The 19,843-nt window shown below is 41.5% G+C and overlaps 1 protein-coding gene across 1 annotated transcript in view; it reads right to left on the bottom strand.

The window, feature by feature from the left end:
- The window catches only part of LOC137870963 (exostosin-1), a 211,354-nt gene extending 198,732 nt beyond the window's left edge, over positions 1–12,622 (bottom strand). Inside the window, exons 1-3 of the mRNA XM_068708481.1 lie at positions 12,253–12,622; positions 10,804–11,290; positions 9,006–9,757 (exon numbers count right to left, since the gene is read on the bottom strand). Of these exons, the coding sequence (XP_068564582.1) occupies positions 9,006–9,757; positions 10,804–11,070 (1,019 nt within the window). The 5' untranslated portion in view covers positions 11,071–11,290; positions 12,253–12,622. The remainder of the gene's footprint in view (positions 1–9,005; positions 9,758–10,803; positions 11,291–12,252) is intronic.
- Positions 12,623–19,843: the final 7,221 nt, after the last annotated feature.

Genomic DNA, 19,843 nt, shown 5'->3' with positions numbered 1-19,843 from the left:
ATCTTCACAGTGACTGCTCACCCTTTGATACATTAACTTCTTTTCCACGTTAAGACAGACAGTGGGTCAGCTGAAATAAAGCCAAGGTCTTCTCGCACTAAATGCCAATCTATGCTTGGCTTTCACAGCACCATTAACCATTAACCTCTATTCAGCTCCTGATTGGCTGCCGTGGTCAAGTCAAACCTGATCAATAGAGCTTCCTTTTACCCTCCAGCCAGCCTTGGCAGAAGACTTTCGATGTATTGATGGGTTCAGCTGCTGGCTGAGAAACCTGCAGGCGCTAAAAGGCCCCAAAGAAACTCTTAAAGATCCTGTAAAAAAAAAATCAGCTCCACAACACAACTATTTCCATCTGTATATATGTAGTATGCTATGACTGTTATCTATAAATCCTGATGACTTTCACTTGAATTACCTATTATTACAGGTCAGAACATTTGTGACTTATCTATTTCAGCTTACTACAGCTGAGTGCTGTCAGATATCCAATGAGGTGTTTCAGAAAAGTAATTTCGCCAGAAATTGCTTTAAAAATGCATTTCTTCCAGCAGTCCCTCAGAGTTCTTACTCTGCTTGTAATCTTGCTCAAAATAGAGGAAAATGTTATTTGCTAACATCACATCACAGACTGGTCCCATCCAGCATTCGTAGGTATACCAACGAAAAACGATGCGCCGTAATGTGTATTTCAGTGAGTTATTTTAACCCAAACGACGTTTTCCTAAACCTAACTAAGTATTTCACAATATCTTCTTAAAACTAACCAAATAGTTCTGTTGCCTAAACCAAACAGAGTTGTTTCCTGGGAATACAAAAAAAATTTTTTAAAAAGACTGTATGCCGTATAAGGAAACATCAAACAATTCTCCTACAGAAAAGGTCTTTAATCAAGTCAACAACATTTAAGTTGCATGAAAAAAAAACAATCTCACCACTCTATAGCTGTTCTGGAGCTTTCGATTACATCTCATGATCTTCATCAGCAGATTGTGTTTTGACCCAACAAAGTCTTCGAAGATGAAGATCATGTGATAAGACTGAAAGCTGCAGAACCTCTGTGATGTGGCTTTCTTAACTGCTGTTTAAAATGGTCAAAGGAATGAACTTTAATACAAAGCTTTTAAGGCAACATTTACAGATATTCAAACATCTGCAATTCTACGACAACTGGACAAACTATCTGCTGATGGAGATCATGTCATGATCAAAAGTTTCACAAAAAGGGCCTTGTGGTGAGACTGTTTTATTGGCGACTGTATTTTATGGTTAAATTAATAAATTACACCTCGTTTTGATGCAAATATATATATATATATATATATATATATATATATATATATATATATATATATATATATATATATATATATATATATATATATATATATATTTGCATATCATGGATAGTCAAGTCAGTCTATCCACACAGCCCATCATCAATTGTCCAACATACAACACCCTTGATTCAAATAAAACTACACACAAAAAAAGATTTAACTGGAAAACAGGGGCGAAATCAATAAATATACCATGTATATAGGGGATAATGTAGTATTTTGTGTATTCACTTTCCCTGACGAAACAACCGAAAATACACCTTAAACCATGTGTCAAGTTGTGGTTCGTCCTGTTTTTTTTTTTAATTTCTTTAATTCGGTTGTAAAATTGGTCACACATCAAAGTTTCTTAAGAGGATATCTCTCTCTCTCACTTTCTCACTCACTCACTCACTCAAACTGGCAGGCTCTCTTATTATTCCTCACGGTGCTCTTCATCATGACTTGCATCAAAGATGCACTGAGACAGCAGGAAAACCTTTTCCACGGTTTAGTTTGGCTCGGCGAACATGGGCAGGAAGAGGGAGAAGCAGAGTGAGGCCAGATAAGGGAATGAAGGAGGATGAGGGATGAGGAGAAGAATAGGAGAGATGAAGGTGAAGAGAGGAGGATGTGGAGTGAGGGAGATAAGTGCCAACAAGGAAAAAGGACATTGACTTTTGATATGCTTTAATAGAACATCTCACAACAAGGCCAGGAAGGAATGACACACACACACACACACGCACGCACGCATGCACACACACACACATTCGACTACACATCAACAGTGCGGGACACCCACATGACCACAGCTGACATTTTAATTAATACTGTCAGACCCTTTTCTCCTGTCATACATATTGAATTCTGCAGCTGCCAAACATTCACAGATGTGACAGCAGCTGTGTTTCCATCTGAGGGTCTTTATGCATTCTGGGATGCATTAAACAAGAAGGAGCACATTATAACTAATTCATTCACCATCTTTACTTTGCTCGTTATGAAACAATTAGTGATGGAGACACTTTTGTGAAATGACGACAGAGTGAAAAATATAAATAAACATGTGCTAGCTGCTCACATCAGTGGTGGAAGAAGCATTTGGGTCTTTTGCTTAAAGTTATACTACTACGAGGACCTTTCATTTTGTGTTGGTTTTTGGCGGTACCCGTGGACAAAAATGGTAGAGCTTGCGAGCACTAGAGTCTCCTTTGAAAGCATTAATTTTACTGCAGCACAGGTCTGAGAGTCTGCCCGTCCTGGTTCTCCCGTGCCTCCCTTCCCTCCAGCTGAGGGAGTTTCTGGTGAAGCTGCATGATTTTGCCAGAATCTGACCCGGTGTCACCGATGACGGGTATGAAATCTTCTCTCTGATGGTCTTGTTTACTGATGTAGGTCATAAAGAGGTAGCAGTACTAAATTGAGATTGTTTCATTGCCAGTTAAAAGTTCCTCACAGCAATTTTAAGTAAAAAAATTGCAATATTGCAGTGTAGAAATACTCAATTAGAAGTTAAATCACTGCATTCAAAACCATACTTCAAAACCTTTGTACATACAATTATCAAAAGTTGCTGTCCTGTGAGAATAAAGTACCTCTAAAGCGTCAACTTTTCATGAGCTCAGGAAAAGAGCCCAGTTTTCAGCTTTGTGAATATGCTATTTCCATCTCATCCAAGAGAATTTATTCATTTTAAGAAATGGGGGGAATTTTCTCAACACATAAAGAACACATCATCTGTTTTCCTCTGACAAGAAAGGTTTGAAAAACTGCAATCTGAAAAGTAACTAAAAGTTGTCAGACAAATGAAGGTCTTGCGTAAGTTCAGACAGGAAGACTATACTCTTGCATGCCTAAGCCCGTAGTTTAATTCCCATACATCTGCCATCACTCCTCAAGCATGCACACTCATTATTTCCTTGCTGTTATTGTTTGATATCAGCTGTCTAGATCAGCTGGTCTCTCTATCCAATAGCACGACGACACAATGACATCGTTAGCCTATCATCTTGCTGCTGTCTCTCTTAAATGTGATTGTCTCTCTACCTTCAGTACGTTCATGCAGCCGTTACGCAACCCTCCACCTCCCCATCTCCGCAGATTCATCAGCTTCATCAACTCATCATTCTATCAACCTCATCAGCCACCATCACCACCAGTGTCTGGACTCCCTGGGGGGATTTATATTGTTGGCAATCACAACTCTATCACGAATCTCCTCATCGAGTTCAAGCGCCAAAGAATTTCTGTGTAACTCATTAACGCATCATCCGTCATAAATAAATGTTAACTACAAATCATTCACTTGTCTCTCCTGATTGAAATGTAGTGCAGAAAAAGTACAATATTTGTCTCTGTAGTAGAAGTAGAAGTATAAAGTAGCAGGAAGTGGAAATACTCAAGTAAAGTTAAGTTTCTATACCTGAAATGTGTACTTATGAATAGCACTTTAGTATATAGTTACATTCCATCACTGGCTAACATACTTGCCATAACATTATGTCAAATGGGTTGTTATTTTTTTTAGCTTTTGTGGCGTTCATCAGCCTAAAGTGGCTAAAAAGTCAGTCATTAATAACAACAACATGAAGACTGCTTGCCTTAACAATTTTCTTTAGCATTCTCAAGTCAGTACTGTGATCAAGGTGTTAGCTGAATGAACAATAACAGTTTACACACAGCCATCCCTCTTATGCTCCGTTCTTATGACATGAAAAGATCTGGAAACCAACTTTACTTGCTTCAGTCGATAAAATTGTACCCAATTCACATTCTACCTTTATGAAATTTTGAAAATGCATTCACAACTTTATTGCAAACATACATAGTATTGAATAGGTTTTTTTTGCAAAAAAAAGTGCATCCTGTGGCATTAAAATGCCATTCGTTACTGCCATGGGGCCTGCAAATTAAACCTGAAGTATAGAAGAGAAAAGAAGAAGCTAAAATATCTGCAAGGTCCTGTTGAGATAAAAAGAAAAGAGGAGGTCGATGAGCAGAGAGGAGAAGAAGAAGGAGATGTTTATGGATTTACTCTATACAGTCAGCGGGACACCTCTCATCACATCTCATCACATGCCCACCTTCCTCCCTCCCTCTCTTTTGACCATGAAAGCCATCATGAAAGACGTGACAGCGATCTGAATCAAGTGTTCTATCAGCCCCTCATCCTCCTGGTATCCAACACTCTTTGGAGAGACACTTCTGTACAGCGAGGCTCTAATTGGTGGAGCCGGGCCAGGCTGTTATCTATGTACAGTAAAACAGCCCGAGTTCAATCCGGTGCCGCTCAGTGGGAGGTGAGATCTCTATCTATCCCCTTCATTCACAGCTTAATTCAATTGGAGGGCAATTATCGACCGCCCGAGGCTTGAAGATTCTCGTCGGTTTCTGTTCCCATCAGGGAGGCTGGCTGTGTTGGACCCCCCCTCCCCCCGAAGCCCCGGCTGAACCGGGTGATGTCTGTATCGATGTGCTGTGTGTGTAAAACACCAGAGCAGGCGGCAGCAAACAGACAAGAGGGCTTTCTCAGTCACAACCTCAAGATTAAAGTATTGTGAAGCTGCGTTGTTCACAGACGGATGAGGTTAGACGGATTTATTAGCACGTGACTTTCGGGGACCGTCAAAATGACGCATTCCTTCAGTTTGATAGCGGATTGTTTTCCAGACAACGACCAGTGATTTATTTTAAAAGACGGTGAGTGCGTGGTATGGAGTACAGAGGAAAAACAACAATACGCTCGTTAGAGAACAATCGCACCCGGCAAGAATGAAGTGCAGCAAAAATAACTGAAGTAGCGCATTCTTCAAAAAGGCACTTTAAATCCCAGATAGTTGTCATTAGCAAGGTTAGTCCCCTTGTGAATTCTGCTGTTGTTGACGACCATTCAGTTACAAGTAGCCTGCTTTTCATTTCGGTTTTCCATGCAATAGGTGAATTCAACATCACACAAATTGTTTACATGAATTCCTTAACTACTTAACAGCAAGGGTAATTAGTCACATTACTCGTTACTTTACTTCCGTTAGGCTTTACAACTCCAGATCCTCCTCGCTCTCAGACACGTGTTATGTATTTTTTAAAGCTACAGCTTGCAACTTCAATTTTTGTCATATTTGCTCATTTGTGGCTATATCCTGACAGCATTGCTAAGATTCCACCGGGCCAGAAGAAAAACAACCAACCAGGGCCATGGGGTCTCTAACGCAGCTGTCAATCAATGCTCGTGAGTTCCGATCAAACTGTCAAACAGCAGCAGTTTAGGCAGCGCTGAACAAATATGAATCAAGAGAGTCTGTGACCCAGCAGCTATGATGAAAACAGCCGAGCCAAAACCAAGCACTGTCCACCGACCGGACTTTCTCATTTCACAGGTAAACGGTACGTTAAAATACGTTTCTGGAAACATTTAAGGCAATAAAATAGTCAGTAAGAGAATCTTGACCATTTCAATTACTATATCTTAGACACTGTAATCTTCACACACAAAGTTCAATCTTGGAGTTCAGACTAGGACTTTGTTGCGTGACCTAACCACCAACGCTTCACCAATCAATCACTCCCATGAATCTGTGTTCTAATGGGATTTGGAGGGTTTCGTTACCGCGCAACTTTATTTGTAATCACATGAATATATTAATTGTTGTATTCACTGTATTTGTTTTTAAATCTATGCTTCTCAATAACTAACAAGACCAAAAGTCTGCATATCTCGGTGTAGAAAGTTTTAGATAACCTTAAACTAAACCTAACAATCAAAACTGTGGCTTTCCGGCATTAGGAGACAAGTCAGCATCAACCATCGTTGCTGGGAACCATTTCCTAAAATCAAACAACATAACACTTTTGAGGCAGAGCTGGAAGTTCCTTCTGGTTTGTCTCTCTGTTGCTTCCGATGGCTTAGTTAGTTCACAAACTGAACAAATTACAACCTTAATCAATTAATGCTTTTTCTCATAGTTCATCAGCTCCAGAAGTCATTTTTATAAAAGTGATTAAGATTGCAACCTTCAAAGTTCCTTGATTTCAGTGGAAAAAAAGAGAAAAGATAGAAATGAAAGAGCTAAAGTAAATGCCACTGCTACTTTTTTGTTTTTGCTGTTGGATATCAGACGAACGCCAGGCTGAGACAGAGAATGGACTAATGTAGCATTAATTTAGTGAAGGAGCCTCTTGAGCACTTTCTGTTCATTACCGTCCTCCATTGATCATCAGCCTTTGTGTTTAATGTGGCAGAGAGTGTTCAGTGTTGGATCTTCTTTTTTCAAGCACCTTTTACATGAATAACGTCGCCCATGCTGAAACCAAAGCCATTTGCCTTTTCTGTAAAAAGCTGCTACCGTGCGCTCATAAACCCACCAGTGTTACCAGCCACATTCATTGATACAAACACAGAGTACTGTTTTATGCACTCCCAACAGCCTGGTAATATACACGGTTTGCTGTTGAAGAAAAAGCCGTCCTCCAGTGTTGTTGTTGCTGCTGCTTTAATGTCGCGCTCACATTAATAGCAACAACCTTCTCACCACACGACACACCAAAATAAAGAACAGAATGTCCCAACATGCACTGATTGAGGAGAAAGTTTAAAGCAAGACGTTGTTCAAAGAGCACACAGGATCACATACTGAATTCCCCATTTGTTGTTGTGATATTTCTTTCTCAAAGGGTTACATATTGCAGAATTTGGTCTGCTTTGCGGAGATGTGTGCTCTCAGCATGTGAGCTGCCACTGATAAAGTCTCGGCTCCAGCCCATGGAGCGAGTAGGAATAAAAAGATGCGCCAGTGATTACAGTCCGTGCACAAACACACGGCAGTCCGCTAGTTTCACCGTCGACTTTTCGCTTTAATTTGAAGGCATTTTTACATTCACATCGCATGAACAGCAGTGGCAATGTAGCCCTACCTATAGCCTCATATTTTAAAGGAGGACCAACACGTTTTTTTACGCAATTAACATAAAACTTTAATAAAGTCTTGATACTTCAAACTTAGTCGTTTATCATTTGTAGCCATTGACTGCAGGGTTTTATATCAGAGCCGAGCGCCACTAACGTCAGAAGGAAACCTAATTAAATATGAAATGATAGTGAATATAATATCAACCTAAAGGGAAAAAGAGTAGAGGTGTTAAGTTGACGGCAAGACGAGACGAGTGTGTGGATCGGTCGGATTCTAGTCAGCAGGTGCCAATGAACAATCAAACACAGTGAATGCCGACTTCGCTGCGATCAATCAGAGCAGCATGTCACAATGATGGTTAAAAAATGTAAAGATTCTGTCAAAAACGAAGACTTTGTTTGATCGAAATGTTTGGGATTGTTATGGTCGTTAGCGTTTTTGATCCTACTTGCGTGTCAAGACTTCCTTGTGTGCCTTTCCAACTAGTTACCTGCTGAGTTTTCTTTATTAGTTCAAACATAGATCTTTCACCCAGGCGACTGGTGTTGGTGCCCCGGATGAAGCTCACAGTAGCATTCTCATTTTAACCCACAAAGTGATCTTTTACTAAATCTAACCACGTAGTTTTGTTGCCTAAACATAATTGAAAACACAGTTTTGTAACGTTAATGCTCCACATATCTAGAAATGTTGACATAACGTAATTTCCGTTCAGAAACATCGGTATTCAACATATTACACTACCAGAAGCGTCCAACACCAACGTTTTGTTGTGGCTTCAGAGGTGCAAGTCAACATTCAACATTTTTGCCGATTCTCCCTGCGACATTCCAGTCGCTGTTTGGCAGTATTTGGCAGGATCCCGGCTCCACAGTGGTTCTCCTTTGGTTCTCTGCAATAGCTAAGGCTAAAATATGCAACAGATGACTCCTGGGCTAAAGTATCCAGGAATAAGTAGCAAAATTTGAGAATGCTGTTCCCATTTCACTCTGCATGCAATGGTTTCCCTTCTTTCGGCTGTCAACTCTCACTAAAATTTTCAAAAGGTGAACTCCTCTTCTCAGCTCAGATCACTTTTCACTCGACCAACTGCTGAGCTGACAAAAATTCTCTTTCTCTTAACCGTCACCGCCTCTCCTGCTACACACTCTCTCTCTCTCTCTCTCTTTCACACACACACACACACACACACACACACACACACACACACACACACACACACACACACACACACACACACACACACACACACACACTTTCTGTCTCGGGAGCACAGCTACGATGAAGCTCAACTCCCAAGACAATGGTGAAATATGTGCCTGAAAGCATCCAACCGGTTTCATTCAAACAGAGGAGAGACGTTTCGTGCACCGCGGCTCGTCCCCGACACTTTCGAGCAGGCGAGCTCCCAGCCAATAAACCACATTTGTAATGATCGACAACATTAGCGTGCCGACATCCCTGCACACAAGCAGAACCAGCTCTTGTGAGGAGCTGTAATGGTGTGTAACAATCCCACTGCTTTTTTTCCAATGACCAACAGCAAATAAAGAGCCAATAATCAGACAACTGCCACAGTGCTAATGTCTGCTAAAAAGCCGTCTGTCTGCTCTCCTTGCAGGACGACAAACCAGCAACAACCAACTCTGCAGGGCTGTATTGAGACACTAATAACGGATAGATCCTCAAAGCACTGACGCTCTTTTCAAATGGAAATAAAAGCACTCCCAGAAGCAACAGAGCAAGGTAAAGAGATTTTTTTTAAAGTATGACTTACTTGGAGTATTCTTCATTATCTCTGTCGCACCGAGAGTCCTTGTGTTTCTCCCAGTCCTTGCCATGTTTACATGTGGTCAGCAGAATAATATCTTCCCCGTTGTGGATGTGATACAGAGCATTCCTCGTCTCCGAACCGATGCCAGTTAGGTATCGCTTCCCTTTGAAAACCAGCAGGTACTTCCTGGAGGGCGGTGCATCGTTGAGCGTCAGATAACCTATGCCCCCTCCTTTCAGCGGGTGATCCTTGGAGAAGAGGGGGATGGAGATATCAAAGTTGGGTCGGAAGTTGACCACATCCGCGCTGGCCTTGGCCAGCATGGCCTGGCCCACCTCAAAGCCCAGATCCTCGGTGTAGTCCGGCCAGGTGCCCGAGTAGAGGTTGAATATGAGGTGGTTCCTTCCATCGTTCCACGTCGGCAGGCTCTGGATGCGGAGCCTGACGTTCTGGACGTACTGAGCCGAGAGCTGGTCCCTGTCCAACGTGTCCACGGCCAGAACGAACAGACAGGCCCGCATCGGGTCCTTGGTGTGGAAGCGAGACTCCTCGATGGACGTCAGGATCTTCTGGTAGGTCTCAGAGATCTCGTCCCCTCTCTGCGGTGGGTAGATGTAAATCCTGAAGCCGGACTGGCAGCGAGCGAAGTCGAAGCAGGTCTCCATGCGGCAACGCTTGTTCTTGTAGATGTTGTCGCGGATCGCACGTCGCTCACGGGGCGAGGTGTGCTGGTGATGGAGCTGAGGGCTGTCCTCCTGTACACAAGGACACACACAGTTCGGACAACCCAAAACAAAACACAATTATATCAATACTTTAGATCTGTAAAGTTTTTTAGGACATTACTTTGTGCTGTCAGTAGAGGAAAGCAATCTAACTTTGGGTTTCACTGCTTTGTTCCATGACTGAGCTACAGCGACTTTGATATCCAGTCCACACAAGAAGATGAAGGGTGACTGTCTTTGATTCCCCTAAAGCAGTTGTTCTCAAACATCCTGGCTTGTGACCCTTTAAGGCACACGCAAAGGCCATATATGTCTCAGTCTGTGTTCAGACAGGCAAAAGCACTGCGTGAGAAAATATAGATACACAGGATTTATTTCCAGGGGTGACCGTGGCTAAGTGGAGAGCAGGGCTGCCTTTCAATCGGCGGTTCAATCCCCGGCTCTTGCTCATGTCATTGTGTCCTTGAGCAAGACACTTAACCCCAAAATTGCTCCCGTAGCTGCGTCTACAGTGTGTAGATAGATACTGAATTGTAAGTCGCTTTGGATAAAAGCGTCTGCTAAATGACCGTAATGTAATGTAATGTAATTTCCTCCGACCCGCCTTCCTGGATCGTACAGTGTCGTTTGTCGGTTTTCTGTTGAGAACTGAGCAGTTCAGCCAAATAGTGATCTTCTCTTCTCAGATTGTATCATTTGAACAATTTTTTTAGGCCTGAGGAGGTTACTCATTTAAGTATTTCACAATTAAAGAAGCAAAGACTTTTTCTTCTTTCTAGATTCGTTTGATCACACGATTAATCATCTGTAATCCCGGTGGCCCTAAAGCTTTAAAATCAAACCCATCATTCATCTTCAAACCAATTTTAAAACCATGCATTTTTAAGAATGTATTCACTATGAGTTACTGAAATGTGTCCACTGAGAAAGCGGCCTACTGCTGCATAGTGAGTACTTTTACCTCTGATACATAAAATGATACCTTAGTGAATTTGAACGAAGAGCTTTTGCGTGTAATTGAGTGTTCTTATATTGTGGTCTGAATACTTTTTCCTTTAAAAAGTGGTTCAGTCTACCTCTTGCTCTCCCCCCTCCAGGTACGGCTCTAGCAGCTGGGTCGACTCTGGCCAGTGCCTGGGTGATCTGGACGGGCTTCTCTGGGGCTGGGGCTGGCTCTGGTGGTAGTACTGGTATTCCTGCTGGTGGTATTGGGGGTACTGGGGAAACTGCTGATATTGGTACGGCTGCTGCTGGAACTCCCCGATTTGCAGACCCCACAGGTAAACGAGGAAGAGAAGACCGGCCCCCACAGACACAAGCAGGTACCGCTTCTTGGCCTGCATGTGTGCTGTGGGGGGGGGGGGGGGAGGAAGAGGAGGAGGTTGTAGGATAGAGATAGGTAGAGAAAAGGAGAAAGACTAAGGGGAGGATGAAGGGTTGAAGAAGAGAAGGACGAGGAACTAGGAAATGATGAGGAGATAAGGTGAAGGGAGGTAGACACAGGTCAGCTCGACCCACAGGGCAGCCTCTATCCACAGCTCGGCATTTTGAGATTTGGAGTCACTGAAAGAAAAAATAAATGTACACATCAATGAAATTAACAAGAAAGTCTCGTATAAATGTTTTTAAAACAGAGTAAAACTTTATTATTGCTACATTTATAAAATGAAAGCTACTATTAGAAAACAGTGCAAAGGCTCCGTATGACTAGAATAATAAAGTTCCTCCAATACCATTATGTCTGTCAGATTTGATCAGCTGTGGTCAATACATGGACTTTATTAATATGTTTTGTTAGATAAAAGCATTAAACTACCCCACATGCATTCTTTTATGATAAACTTCAGGTTTCACATTCAATAGAAGAAGAAGAAAAAAAGAATAGAAAACACTAAACAAAACATGGTTTATGCATCAAATATAAAGTTAAAGCCTTTGCTGACCCTATAATGTGTTATTTAAATCAAATTCAAATATCGTGTGAATGGTCACTGGTAGTGAGGCATTTGTACTGATTTAGTGGGTAAACAAGAAACGAAACTTTTCTATAAAACAACGTTTTGGTATTGTAACGTTTGTTTCTCTTTAAGCAAATATATTCATCTAATTCAATAAGACCAAACTACGCACACTTTTTTTGTGAACTGTTTTCAAACACTTCACAGTGCACGGTATTTCCGGATCAACTTACGCGAATAAGATTGTGAATGTATTCCAACGTTTTCATCAGTATCATAATAACTAGAATATGAGGCAACTTGTGCGGAATGAAAATTGGAGATTTATTAAAAAAAAGATTAGATTATGTTCGATAAGCAAATACAGCGATAAAGTGACGGATTTGGAACGTCGTTCGGGATACATACAAAACAACACGTGGGCTTGTTTGTGTCGTTAAGTAAATCATTGCCTTTGCAAACGCTGTTAGGATTTTCCAAATTGTAACGATCTTTCTTTCTTTTTTCCTCGGGAGCATGAATGCATAATTGGAAGGCAATCACCAAACTCCACTCACTGTGACTTACCTGTTTACAGGGAACACCTGTGGTCCCGGGAAGGGATTGGTACGTTCGCTGCTCTCCCCTCCAGCCTGAGCAGGACTCCACAGTTCGGATCCACATTCTCCAGCTACACCCTCGAAACACCCGATCACAAATCCATCCACAAATCATAAATCTTAGAGCCTATGAAAAGTACGTGTAAAAAGGGGGGGGCGTCACTGAGCTCTGTGTCCGTGGGGAAGCCCGAAAAGGTGCGCTGGTTTCATCCTCCGCCGCGTCTCAGTCCCAAACTTTCCTCGAGACAAGACCACAGAGTGATTTTTTTCACGTGCGCAAGACCCCGACCGGGTGAGCACGCTTCTATCTGTCAGCACGGCGGCAGGTATCCACGTTGTGAGCGTAGACGCGCGATCGTCTGCAGGAACAGCAGTGATAACGTCTACAGCATCCATCCAGAGTGTGTCAAACCAGGCGCGTGCATCCCCGTTCAACGACTGCCATCCCCTTTAAAAAAAATAAGATAAAAATCCCGGAGAAAGAAGATCCAAACTTTGAAATTTAAATCCACACTCCCACTCGTGCGCTCGGTGACAAATATGCAGAAATCATCATCCCAGATAAGTTAAAGACGGGATCCGAAGAAGAGACGCGCTTCAATATTTGAAACGAGTCTGAATGGCATGCAGCGGGTTTTTTCAATAAGGCTAAAGTAATGGATCAAATAAACACCACAAGTGCACGCTGGGCTTCTTCTGGGTTATTCCATCCTGACTACTCGCCTCCAGCAGACCCCCTTCCTCAGGTTTCCATACTCACATCCTCAATCGGATCTGGGCTGCGCCACCGAGCAGCAGCCAGGCAACATCAGCAGCAGCGCTGATAAGCTAGACAGCAGCAAGCTGGCAGACTGGGGGGGGGGGGGGGGGGGGGGTATCGGAGCATGCATGGGGCGTCAGTTGGCTCCGATGATGAGGCACGGGAGCTCGCCATGATTCAGCATCTCTATGTTAAAAGCTCTGTTTGTTTCAGTTTGATGATTGATGAGTTAAGCCCTAAGGTTTTTTTTGGACGCTGAGAAGTCCCAAAGGAGCAGCCAGGATCTCTGAACTGACTAAGGCATCCCTGTATGCAATGTATTAACCAAATATGCGTTAACTGCAAACAATGGCTTAACAATATTAGGGATTTTAGGATGCATTACTTGTGCAGCTTGCATTTTCCCAAATAAGAGGTAAACTTTTAAAATGTGCTTCTATTTTCTTCCCACCAGTTAGCAAAGTTGAGATTTTATTTTCATGAAGTGCTGCTTGTTGCTGAATGGATGCAAATTCACTGTCAAGGCATGAACAGTTATTCTATCAGCCAAATTATGTTGCTTAGAATTAAGATTTTTTTCTTCATAGTTTACAAGGCGAACTTAGGCCACACTTTGTTGGAAAGTTGAACATGTAATGTGTCTCATTTGCAGCACTTGATAACACTTTGTCGGCTCCCCTTAGGTTATGATGGTTTGATTATAAATCCAGCTTGTCAGGGTTTAGTGAACTGGCTCTTTTGCGAACCTAAACCACTTTTAATTAAGTCCCAGCTCATTAAATCTCTTAATGATTCAAATATTTTGCCCAATGAATCAACTTTGACCACTTATCTTTCCATCTCTGCTGCCTTTCAGTTGAGCTGCTGTTATTTTTTCAGAAGCCACTAAAAGGATGAAATTAATTTGCTCATGATTTAAATAGCTGACATTGTCTTACAAACTCGAGCCGGTGTTTACAGATGTCGTGGAGACACACATAAGGGACATCATGTAGCAAACAGCGCCATCTTGTGGTTCATGTTGCAATCCACACATCAACAAGTTCCAGTTTACACACACTGGCTGACACACTATTGATCTCTATATTCTCAGCCAATGCAGAGGCTCTTTATGCCTTTTTGATTCTGTACCATGCTCCTAATATACTGGCAGTGAAAATTAGCATGCTGCACAGTAATCCTCTGAGCCTGTGATGCTTTATAGCTTAATGATGACAGATATTTATGTACAAGTAGTGGTGGAAAGCATGAGCGGAGGTTGGAAACATTCGGGAATCAGTGCAAACCTATAGGGGTTTGGGAGGCATTTATTTTCCCATTTAAGGCAGTTATATGCACTATTATTTTTAAAACCTTTTGATAATAGAATGCCTAAAAATCTGTAAACATTTGGGAAAAATATGCCATGATGTTGAGGATGACCTTTTTTTGAACGTGTTACCTAAAAGGAGGCAAAAAATGCCTGATGTGTAAGGTTAAATTACATACATAATAGTGTTTGGGATTTGACGTGAACAGCATTACACATCTTGAAACCTGTTGATATGCTATGCTGGAGCGGAGTTCACATCTGCTGTATTTGAATCCATGCCATCACAATATGGGCTGCTCTAATTGCAGATCAAGGATCCCCAGAAATTCAGAGTAAATGTGGTCTTCAATGCTCTGAATTGAATATTAGGCCAACAGAAGAACATTTACTCAAAAATATTATATTTATTTAAAGAATATGTAGTAGCAGTGGGAGCCCCTACTTAAGTAAAACGTTGAGGTACATGTACTATGCTTGAGTATTTCCATTTTCTGTAAATTATCCTTCTTCTGCACATCTCAGAGGCAAATATTTACATTTTTACTCGACTACATTTATTTGATAAGAGTCCTAATACAAAATATGATCAAGAATACTATAAGCCACCCAGCAGCATATAGAGCAGCTAGAACCTAGCTGGAGGCTAGCTCCACCTTTACCAGCTGCAAGATAAAAGTGATGTAAACATACTACTACTTTTACTTTAGTAAGATATCTGAGTGCTCAAGTCATGGCAGAACAGCTTTGGTCTCTACTATATATGTGCCCCAGAAATAAGACGTTTGTATAAGATTGCCTTGAATCTTATAAAACTGTATGGATTAAGACTACATTTAAATAATTACTGTACATTTTCAAGAATAAAGCTATCATCCTCTCAGATTCAGTGTTACAGGTTTTGCGATGTATGAGCTCAATTGTGGCCAAAGTTCAGTATTGTGTATGCGGTAATTTTTTGCTCTGGTTTGATCCCAGTGGAATGAATTTTTGGGCTGTATAAATAATGTTTACTTGACTTGACATATTTCCAGTCTCAGCCCATTGTGTTCTCATTTATGCCTTTCATCTGGAGGCCTACTCTGGATACTGATGAGACTGTGGCTCATCTGGCTTTAAAAGTGTTTATGTCATTACTTTCAGATCGTGACTTATTGATTTTGCTGGATTGTTATTCCTTTTTATTTAACATCTTGTACACCTATAAAACGTTTTGCCCGTGCAGTTTTATGTGTTACTGTTGTTCTGGTGCCAAAACTTGACCGCTCTCAGGAGGTGGGAGCCGTATATATCCAGGATTTGAAATGGCAGAGGAATAGGAAACCAATGAATGTCTCAAAAAACAACCCTTTAGGGAGGATCGCTCATCTTTAATCTCTGGCTGTATAACAGCAGAATAAATCCATGGGCGTGACTTAGAATAGTAGCAATACACAGCTCTACATTTGTCGAAACACTATCGGTCTCTCTCTCTGCACACCAGTTTGGTTTTCATTTACCTGTACTGTGATAACTCTGAAGGATCGGCTGCTGTTGATGGCTTCATGGTCGATTAGGGGAAGATAAATCTGAAAAGGTCGCGGAGCAGCAGAGACAGGGAAAGAGAGGTAAACTTTGATCTGTTTCTGGTCTCAGTCCATCGCTTTAGCTGCTCCACCTCGATCATCAATCACCGATCTGGAAGCTTATAGATCATTCAAGTGACTGTAACTAAAGTCTCTCTTCTCTCCTTAACTGGCTTATGGGACGAGACTGTGATCCAGCTTTAACATAATTTTGTATTCAAATTATGTTCTAGATTTGATTTTACTGGATTGTGCTCTCTTCTCCTAAGATGCACATCAGTGTTTCTTCTTTGGTAAATTTACTGTACATCTTGTATAAGATTATTCATTAACTGTGCCTTCCTGCCTTTTTCCTTATCTATTTTTGTGAAAGCGTAACTGGGCCAGTGGTGGAATGTAACTAAGTACATTTACTCAAATACTGTCGTTGTGGGTTATTGTTACTTTTACTTAAGTACAGGATCTTTGTACATCTTCCATCACTGATTTTGGCAGCTGATACGGATGTTTAATGAGGATGTATTCAGGGGCATAGGTTTGGTTGCAGAGGGTTTTGCTAATGTCCCAATCATACATACTGAGAAATTACATTTTGTGTTGATTTTGGCTGTCTTTACCGCAGCAGGGTCTGACAATCAGTCCTGATTCTGGTTCTCCCGTGCCTCCCTTCCCTCCAGCGGGTCCAGCAAATCGTACTGGGCCTCCAGCAGCGTGGTGTCGGCTCCTAACAGGGGCAGGGACGTTCTGATCATGGCCGGAGGAGGAGACGCTGCTGCGAGATGAGCTCTGCTCCTCCCCACCGGAGCCGGATCTGGGTCTGTCTGAAGGCCCGGCTGGAGTCTGAGCTGAAGGAGATTCTGTCTTGAGTTTTTGACGAAATCCGACACGTTGGCACAGTTGAAGCATTAAGAATAACTAGAATGATTAAATAGAAATAACCAATCGTCTAGCTGATGGTTTCATTTACTTATGTGGTCATAAAGAGGCATCAGTATTAATTAAAATTTCGTCATTGTAGTTTTTACTTCATCTTTGCCACAAAGGGCTCCTTACTTCAGTATTTTATCTTTGATAATTGACGTTCAATTGTAGCATCTTTGTAAAACATTATTAACAGTAAAAAAGCCAGCAATATGTTAGTTGCTCTCAATACTTTCAGACAAGGAACCTTAGCTCCAGCTAAAGAAGACTTTAATCTGTAGAACAGGTCACAAATATATACTTCAGTCATTTCCTGAATCAGCAATTGTTACTATAACAGGAATAAACGGTGCATTTGTATTTGAGTATTTTAGCCTCGGTTTTGGTTCAGTATAAGTATTTCCTCCAGCAGGACCATGAATGCGGCATTCAAAATTAAGTACAGTGTGTGTGTGTGTGCTCATGGTAATGATGGTGTGTCATCAGTGGAGCTCTATGGCACACAGGAATAAGTGGCTCTGAAAAGACAATACTTGCTGGTAGGATCACTTGTTGGTTTTGGTTATTTTGAGGGATTTGTTAATAATAAGAAAATTATAGAATATCACTGTACTAATCCTTTAATTTGAAGTTTGTCAATCCACGGGAAAATGTATAGAACATGTCAAATCAAGTCAAAATTAAAGGTTCCAACTTGTTCTCAATCCTGATAATATTATAAACTGAATGAGGTTGGATAGACGCAGAATATGTATTTACTGTAATTGACTTTAAGGACATACTTCTTTTTTTTTAAGTCATACGGACACAACTGGAATTTAATGTTAGATAAACAATTAAATACAGGATTTACATGGGACATATTATGAAAAATCTGGGTATCTGGAGTGCCTACCAACCCACAAACTGTGAAATAAGACAACCAGTCAGTTTTATTTTTGGCTGCCTGGATCAGAAAACATGTCATTCAACAAGCCATTCAGATTTGGCTCCCCTTCCTGTGTCACATGCAGACTCATTAGAATATACCCCCCCCCCCATCTGACAAACTACCTTTGCAAAAGTGCGCCATATTTTTCTCGCAAACAAATCAGAGCAGACTGGGCTTTTTCAGGAGGGGAGCTTAAAGAGACAGGCGCTAAAATGGAGCGTTTCAGACAGAGACATTAATGCATATAAACATGTTCTAGCAGACACAACCGAAAAATGAGCATGATATGTCCCCTTAAAGGTGAATTTTTATGCAATCCATTTTTCATGCAACCAGCCACTGATTTCCCGTGAACTGTGATGACTACACAAAAACTTTTAGTTTTTGAAAATGATCAGCGACCCGAGAAGCGATTTCTGTGTGGAAGAAAAAATTATTTGACTCCGTCTAAATCTTTGTTCAGTATGCCGTGTGGAGGAGTCATCTAAATGCTAACAATGTTGACTGAGTCACATCATCGGCCGGGAGCACATGTAGACCTCCCTTAACAACACACACACACACACAAACACACAGAAAAAAAAAAAATCAATGGCTTTGCTCTGGCTTGTTTGTTTCATCTAATGACTCAAGCTAACTCAAAATATAATGCACACACACACACACACACACACACACACACACACACACACACACACACACACATACACACACACACACACACACACACAGGAAGCCAGCTGGGCCACTAGCTGCCATAATCTAGTCCTGTACTGTTCAGATGCTCCAGTTCAGGATTTGAGGCTGCGGTGCAATTTTCAAACAATCCACATTTTGCGACCATCTGGTGCCGAACAAAACACACAAAAGTGAGGCTGTAATTATTTGACATATGAGAGCCATAACAAACCAACAGGACAGCTAAAAGCCTCCTCCATCTACAAAAGTACATGAAGTGACACGTGGCGGGTCAGCAGCAAGCAACGTTTTCATGGTGGAGCCAAATAAATTAATTTCAAATGAATAAAAACAACTGGTTAACATCGCAAAGCAGCATGCATCATTTGATTGCACATTATTTTACGGTACATTAATAATAAGTACTGTGTATCAAATAGTGCATAATGTTCTTGATTAGACAGTATCAAACAAAGTTATTCGCTAAATGATCACCACATCAAAATTATACTGTAACAGAAACCAGAGATAGTATTGCACCCAAGACATACCCCAGCAGACTTAGACTCTATACCAAATTAAAGTGTAATTAGAAACCAAAGTAATACACCATTAGACACCCTTTTACAAGATCACATAAGCTAATATTAATTAAGGCCTTTTGGGAAACTTTCTGCAAGTCATTTCAATGGATTTCTATGTTTTTTTGAACATTTTGCTGAGGACAACTGACCCAAAGTTAGTGGACCTTGCTAGATCTTTAGGACACTTTTCATATGGAGGAGGTCTAGACAGAAACCAAACATTCCCCATGAGCAAGCACTGGGGCGACAGTGGAAAGAAAAAAACTCCCCTTTAACGGGTAAAAACCACGAGCTCTGGGTGGGCGGCTATCAGCCTCAAAAGTCGCACCGGACGTCCCATTTCAGAACCTGCACCTGAAGCGCCGCCTCTGTAGACCCTCTGGGGAGCTATCTTCTCTCAGGAGCATCATATGGAGCTGGAACCAAGTCGAACTTAAAGAGCATATTTCAATTTCATGGCGATACATCATTAAAAAAGTATTTTTAAAGCGCTTAGCCAATGTGGCGACCCTCTCCGCCCTGTCTGCCTGTTGCTCGGTTGGTGTGGCTGCTTTCCTTGCAAGTATTAGAGGTGGGCGTGGCAGAGGGTCATTCGTAAAGTGGCAACACCTGGGCTCATCAGCAACACTGGCAACACTCATGGGACACTCATGGGCCCTGTGGGCCAGTGCACTCTCTTAAAATTCTTAAAAATTCTCCTGACCAGATCACATTGTCTTCATCAGCAGATTAGGTTTGTTAAAGTATTTGAAGCTATTAGGTTTTGGGCATGTATTTCCTCAATACTTCAGGGAGATGAAACTAGTGCCAC

This window comes from Cebidichthys violaceus, unplaced genomic scaffold (assembly GCF_023349555.1).
Source record: "Cebidichthys violaceus isolate CVI_PGR_0920_01 unplaced genomic scaffold, fCebVio1.0.p SCAF_14, whole genome shotgun sequence".
NCBI lineage: Eukaryota > Metazoa > Chordata > Actinopteri > Perciformes > Stichaeidae > Cebidichthys > Cebidichthys violaceus.
The sequence above is the reverse complement of the archived record's forward strand: the minus strand, read 5'-3'. Positions and strand labels throughout refer to the sequence as shown.